At 40.9% G+C, this 7,588-nt stretch overlaps 1 protein-coding gene across 1 annotated transcript in view; it reads right to left on the reverse strand.

Moving 5' to 3' along the window:
- The window catches only part of LOC147972825 (uncharacterized), a 36,060-nt gene extending 30,566 nt beyond the window's left edge, over positions 1-5,494 (reverse strand). Inside the window, exons 1-7 of the mRNA XM_087524465.1 lie at positions 5,449-5,494; positions 5,124-5,174; positions 4,865-4,938; positions 4,664-4,729; positions 4,497-4,512; positions 4,329-4,395; positions 2,994-3,069 (exon numbers count right to left, since the gene is read on the reverse strand). Of these exons, the coding sequence (XP_087380591.1) occupies positions 2,994-3,069; positions 4,329-4,395; positions 4,497-4,512; positions 4,664-4,729; positions 4,865-4,938; positions 5,124-5,174; positions 5,449-5,494 (396 nt within the window). The remainder of the gene's footprint in view (positions 1-2,993; positions 3,070-4,328; positions 4,396-4,496; positions 4,513-4,663; positions 4,730-4,864; positions 4,939-5,123; positions 5,175-5,448) is intronic.
- Between the last annotated feature and the right edge of the window lie 2,094 nt (positions 5,495-7,588).

The following is a 7,588-nucleotide window of genomic DNA, read 5'->3' on the forward strand; positions in this document are numbered from 1 at the left end:
GACCCTTTTTGAACTTGGATGGCACCTAGTCCTCAACTTGGACGATGACCAATGCTCAACTCGAACGGAGGAGGTTGTCATTGCTTTTTAACCATGAATGCTTCGAAAGACACTAGGAATTGCTTCAAAACTGCTATATACTTTTTAAGATGAGGGTTCTCTCAGCTGGGCCAAGAAGCAATGCATACATCATTTTTTCATTCTACAAGAACAAAATACATCATATTGTCCTCTAACACTCACGGAATACACACAGAACACACACACTTAAGTTCAGAGAGCCATCCTGTTTATGTTCAGAGAATAAATGCATTTAAGCTCAAAGAAAAAAATGTGTTTAGGTTCAGAGAACAAAACAATATTTTAGTGTGATTTTCTACATATGGATAATCACAGAAGCAACATATTTGGACTGAAGCTCTAAATTTTTTTGGAAACTGCAATTGGAAAGGTGAGCATCAAGTGGTAATTAAGGAAGGCTAACAAAACGGAAGTAGCATTTTTTACATGACGGGTAGTGGTAGGTATTGGTTCATTGCTTTTGCAATCTATGGTGTCAACAAGGATGAGGTAGCTCTCGTCGTTGATGGGCGCCCAATCATCATCGAAGAGATTGAGGAGGAGCTTCAGGACTGGCCAAACATGCTAATTGGAGAAGCCAGGAGGCTTCATCACCTCCAGCTCCTTTCTGGTAGCATTAGCATTGTTGGAAACCATGGACTTTAATGAAATGGTTCAGGGATCACTCCCAGTCAATCCCATTTGCTACTTGTGATGCAGAGAACATGAATATAAAGCAGATGGTGACTCATCGATTTTTCTTTACCATATATCTAAACTTACAGAATTTTGAAACTTGCACTGACGATATTAGGGTGATATATCTAAACTTTACTGAATTTTGAAGAAACTCGCTACAAATCATTACTTATTTAGGTGATATATCTAAAGTTACAGAATTTTGAAACTTGCACTGACGATATTTCTGCACACACACCAACTATTCTGTGATTTTTCATGGACTGAAGATAGAATACGCACCAAACTAATATTAAGTCTGGTACATAAATTTTCTATTCATGAACTGACAATATTTCTTCTATGTGGAATACACAAGATCTCCTCAATGGGCCATGATGCAGGCATCGCCACAGGAAATACTTGGCGCACCGAAGAACCTGTACTGTTGGATTTGTCGAGAGAGGACTGAGGGAACACGCCAACGTTAGGGTGGCGGATGCAAGTATTGGAGTTCAGCCTAAAATCACAAGAGAATGGATCAAAATGAATTCAGATTGACTTCTAATCATTTATCAAGCTATAAAAGTTAGAACTAATGTTACACAAACTGAGGCATTTTTTATATGAACAGCTCACGTAATTTGTATAGTACCATAGTTTTTTCATTCTCATGAACAAATAACCATAGACTAATGAGAGAATGTATTACTCGATAGTAGGCATTTTCTTCTCAGAACCACTTTGGTTTTCTTTTCTTTTTCTTCACTTTTGCTCCGCTTTCTTTTTTCTATGCTTTATGAAGTGCCCCATCAGAAAAGTTGAACTTTAGATTTTACCAATCTCCACATCTACTAAAACTAAGGGAGCTCCTTTTGAAACATGTACAATGAACTTAAAAGGCATATACAAGGTCAACTGAAAAACCATATACAAGGTGAACCAAAAAAGCTTCTGAGAAAAAAAAGTGAACCAACTTTTTGTTGTTTTTCTAGTTACTAAACTACTTATTACCATAACAGCGGCTGAACTGATGCTGTATATGTATATAGGAAGGTTACTGGTACCAAAAAATTAGGACAATAAACAACATTATAAATTGAATTATGTTATATGAAGATGAGGCAATTGTACTTACGATTTGGCATTAGATGTACTGAATAGCACATAGAAGATGGACTGAAAAAATTGAACGAGCACAACCATTCTGCTTGGTGAAGATGGTGGCTTCAATTCTACATGGACTGATGTCCGTGCTCCACTTGGACGGCTGCGAGTAAGCATGGTGGACGAGCTCGCGGCCGAGGGCGGCCAAGGCGACCACCGAAGATTGTAGGTGGTCATGCTTGTTCTCGGCAGCGAACTTACACGAGGTGGTGGTGATGGCTGAGGAAGTCAGAAATCGGCGCTGAACTAAAATAATAAGAATTGTACTAACTAAAAATTAGAATTTGAACCGAGTGTGTCACTGAAGATGAACTTTTGCATCTATTTTTTGCTCCCGCACCAGTGTAACAAATTTAGGATGACATGAATTTTGTGTGCATATAATAAGATGAACGAGTGAGAGAAGAAAGGGAGCAGTAAAAGGATTTTTTTTCACCTTGAGATGATATCTCTTCTTGAGGTCTTGATGAAAAGTGACGGTGTAGGTACCACAGAACCACCAACTAAACACCAGACCTTAACAAACAATGATATCTCCTTCTAGAGTCTGAACTTACTAGCTTTTCATAAACTGCTGCAAAATCCCCAAATGCCATATAATATAAAATCCCCAAACTGCAGCAACATCCAGTTCAAGATAAGTTATCCATTTAGATCTTAATAAGCAAGAGAAACAATAAAGAAATGATGCATTTGTGTCCTCGGACCATTCTTTAGGCACACTAAAACAAACATGCCGCTCATGTTAAGTATTCTTTCCAATAAACTTTCTAGAGTATCTTTGTTTAAATGTACTACGGGGCGTACTTTTTCATTGTGTAGTTTTTGAACTCCTATGGTAGTAATACATGAACTCCCTGAGGACACGAATTCTTATATTAGCACCTAAAGTACAGATCACACATGAAAATTGCTCTAAGTGGAGAAATGATCACACACGAAAAATGATAATTGCAGGAAAACTTTTATCTGAAAAATCTCTCTGAATACCTTATTGAACTAGTTGTTTTGAACTTGCAAACGTTCATTTTTGCACTTATCCAAAATGTTTGAAAGGAGCAGGTTGTTTGACATTATTTTGAACATACCTTTTCATCTCCATTGTATGGTATCCTCTCATAGGTATTTGCACAAATAGGTGGTGTGCTATGAAGAACAATGGTACTGTGAGCGAGTGAAATCAGAACTGAAACTCGTTACAAATTCTTGACAAAAAGGAGCAGCAGATAACCATTAGTCCATTACTCACAACAAACAAAACTCATCCCATACATAGCAATTTCATAGATTTGCACGCACCTTTGGGATTCCACTAGACCTAGACACTGAATCAACTATGACAGATTGCTCTGAACCTTGCGAATTGTGCTCTCTGTTCTTGGCATGAGTGGTCAGAGCAGTAGCAGAATTTGGTGCTAGCTAACAGATGCAAGTCTTGCAGCTCGAAGAGCCACTATGTGCCACTGCAATACTCCGCGACGACCATACCAACAACACAGACTTGCATATCAGGCAAATGCATGTACTTGTATGTCAAGCATCATCAGGCACATTGAGGAGGTTGCATGTTTAATTCATAACTAGTCTACATATGATGAACTTTACTACTGCTTGATGTGGCCGTCCATGCACAACTAATTTGGGAACCCCTCTAGCCGAGTGTTCTCCCTCGATCACCACCATGGCTAATTCTCGGGTTAGTGGTTGGTCTAAAAAATGAAAAGGTTAGTGCCTCCATAGAAGTAACAAGATGCAAGCTTAATTCTTAGGTCACAAGTTTTTAAATGTTAGCACTGCTACCAGCATTTGTAAATACTAGTGAACTTGAACTTATGGTCTCCCGAGATATGAACTGATTGTGTTACAAGCAGACGCACAAAATCCAACGAGCTGCTGTAAGTACATGTAAAAAGAAAATCAAGTTCATGTATATTAATTGGGAGAAGTTCAAAAAGAAACTTTTAAAAAGTTTGTACTGTTTTTGCTATAACAACTATATTCATCTTTGCAAACAATGTATATTACACGGTTAAAATATGTTCTTTGGACTGAACTAAAATAATAAATTGTACTAGACTAAAATGAGCAAATGGAAATGAGCGTGTTACTGAAATATTAACTGACCGAACTGTAGTTTAGTGGAGGAATTCACACGAGTTAGTCGTCCTTGAAGATCATTCCTTGTGGACATCCTATCAAAACAGATGTAGTGTCACTTGATGCAAAAAAAATCTCATAGTCCTTTGGAGGTATTATAAACTTCTTCGAACTTATAACAACTAATCGCATGAACTAAGGGCGAAAGAAAGTGCGACCTTTTTTGCAATTTGTGTGAAACAAAATCACTAGACAATCTAACATCTAAAATAATTAGCTGCATTTTTTATTTCTCTCACTACACTGATGTGCAGTATACATCTTACCAACTACACACGAAAACATAAGTTCCACATTTAACATCAATCCCTCTCAGCACTCTGTAATAGAGACCTATAAAAGAAATCTCGGGAACACAAAGTAGATAAATTATAGGCATCAACATAGACATCTGGTGATGCGTAAGTTTAAATATCACAAACCAAACGAAGTACCATTTCTATCAAAACTCTGCAATGCACAATTAACACACTAATTATTACTGTACATGGACAAAATAAGCTCAGCTTGGGCATAAAAACTTGACTGAAAATCGCAATATATTAAAATAATCCATTTTCTAGTCCACACAGTATTACAAAGGAGATCAATAAAACTATACCACCTCTGGGTCAAGTAAATATATTTCTCTGAACTTTCTAGTCATCCCTCTCATCCCAACAAGGACCTGCAGAAAGTAGAAACATTGTTCAGAAATTGGTTGGGTACCCATACTTTTGTACTGAGGTAAACCTTTTCATCGAACTGTTGCCAAATTTTCAAAGAACTTGAACTTCAGATTTTGAAGAAATTCAGACCTCACCTGAGTGAGTACTGAAGATACAAAGAATAGGCTTTTTGGGGACTTTGACTTTAGCAACTTGTTTTTGCTGCAACCTGCAAAAATAGGAACAAGATAAGATTTTTTCAAGGGGAACTTAACAGGGTTTGGCGTTCGAACGATCTAGGGGGTTCTGTCCAAACTTTTTCAGAGTTTTTATGTAAATATGCATCGATCAGCAAATAGCATCATTTTAAGCAACAAAATTTTGATAGCAATCAACTTTCTAAAAACAACAAACACAGTAGTGCAGCAACATGCACATTCATCTTCCTGAATTTCTTCTCACTTCCTATAAATGCAAAACCAGAATACATAACAACAGCAACCCCACATACACATTCATCTCTCAAATCTCTCTCAAACTCTCTCACTTCCTGTAATGCAAAGGATCGAGGGTCGAGAGCAGAGGTATGAGGAAAGAACAATTAATTGGCTAATGGATTCAAAGTTGAGATCAAACAAGACAAGTTAAGATTAAAGAACAATTGATTGTTGCCCAGATTGAATGGAAGGAAACAAACAAAATGAATCAATTTGATTACTCATTGCACTGCGGCAGCTACCTTTGTCGATCTTGAGCTGTTCGTTGAGGGGCACCATGGGCGGCATGCTTGGCCTTCTCGTTCTCCTCCACGTCAAGGTTGCTAGTCTGCTCCTTCTCCTTCTCCTTCCTACTTCCTTCTCGATCGAAGTAACAACATAAACACCACCACTAGCAACATTAAACGTGTGAGTAAGGGTTATGGTCAAATCAACATTCTGTACCTCTCTAGCTTCGCTAGTCACCGCACTAGAACTGAACTTCAGATAGACAATAGAGGTAACAGTAGCAGTAATTGGTAGCTGCGTAGGGGCATGCATCGGTAACAACAGAAAAGGATGCGGCTATGCTGGGCAGTCCTAGGTGCAGCAGCAGCTTGCAGCAATGAGCGGCTTGCACTCAACTCCTTGAGCGACCGGCCATAGAGGAACCAGTTGGACTGTTGAGCTGGTGGTCCTTGACCCCGCGACTCCTCCAGCAGGCTCCACTTTTTGCTGCTGAAGCATAAGGCATGGCCTTGGAGCGGTCATGTTGCAGGGTGCCGAGTGCCTCGTAGAGATGGTTGGCGCAGACGCATCCGGAGGAGGGAACCGAAACCATGCTGCAGGGAGACCGGCGGCGACACTCGGGGCAGAGAAGCCAGCCGAGGTCCACATGTGAGGTCGGAGGTCACGGATCCCAGGCATGCGGCAACGGGTGGAGGTCAGAGCCAGTGTATGCTCGAGCATGGGAAAATCCTTGAACTTGGCGTACACCAGTAGTAGCACTTACTGGTTCTTCGCCACCTAAAATGCAGAACACATGGAAAATAAGAATTGCACTGATCCAAAATTAGATTCTGACTGAGTGTGTCACTTGTGTGTGATCATTCCTTGTGAATATTCCATCAAACAGGTTTGGTGTCACTTGATGCAAGAACACAAAACAAGCATACAGAAAGCTATAGTTCTTTCATTCAGCTATTTTTTGAATTGAGCAGTGCATTTCTCCCTCTCAACATCTGAAAAGTTCCAATTATCGGACGGCAACTATATTTGAACTCTGAACTACCATTGTACCTATTTTTTGAACTGTTTTAGTTACTGAAATTTTTGTGGTCTAGGCCCTAAACCACAGTATGTGTTTTTATTTTTTGTTTAACAAACTATAGAATTTTTTGAATCAAACTGCTACTGCAGTGTATACATATCTAAGTGAATTATTTTCCATCAACTAACTGATTTCACTTTTTATGTTGAACTTCTACAAATCTATTTTTGCTAGCAACTGAAAAAGCCTACAAAGGTGTACACATTTATAGCAAATCCTATGAGAGGCATTTTGATCATACCCATTTTAATGATACGTTGTGTCAACATGTGCATAGGAAAACCACTGCTGCATAATGAGCAATTGATCAATTTCTCCCTTTGCTCACTTCTTTGTCCCTGCCTCAAGCGAAACCAGATTTGACATTAGCTACAAACAAACATGAACATATTAAAACTAGTAGGCGAGTGCACTGAGACATTTTAGCAAACACATGGCATGCACTTAGCAAAAGCTTATGCGGTGAAGAAGAAAGAAGGGGGGTGGGCAGGGACCTGGGAGCTGCGACGAGTGAACGGCCTGGGGTGGCCGGGTTGGACTGCTGGTCGCACTGGTGGCGAACCCAACGCCCTGGCCACACCAGGATGACAAGCAACCAGAAGGAGGTAGAGGGGCGTGTCCACGACGAAGACATTGAACGGCCCATGGTCGCATGTTGAACTGCCTGCACGCGGTGGGGAAGAGGGACGAACGGCGCGCGCTGGGGAGGGAGGTCGTGGCGGCGGCACGCTGGGGAAGGGGGGGTGTGGCGATGGCGCGTCAGGGAGGGTGGTCATGGCAATGGCGCATCAGGGAGGGTGGTCATGGTGGCGCCGGTGTCCGGCGGCGTGGGGGAGGGAGGCGGCGTCCAGCGGCGCGGAGGACGGAGGTGGTGGCTGGTAGCGCGCGGGAAGGTGGAGGTGGTGTGCGCTCGGGATGGAGAAGGTCGGGGGTTGACCAGATGCAAGAGGTCCGGTGGGCTTTGGAAAAACGGATCACCTCCTCTATATAGGGCGCGAGGGTAACAGAATATTATTCTGTTACGGGTAACAGAATAGTCCAGCCCTATATATATATATCCAATTGGATGTAGG

This window comes from Triticum urartu, chromosome 5A (assembly GCF_056163025.1).
Source record: "Triticum urartu cultivar PI428250 chromosome 5A, HENAU_Tu73, whole genome shotgun sequence".
Taxonomy (NCBI): Eukaryota; Viridiplantae; Streptophyta; class Magnoliopsida; order Poales; family Poaceae; genus Triticum; species Triticum urartu.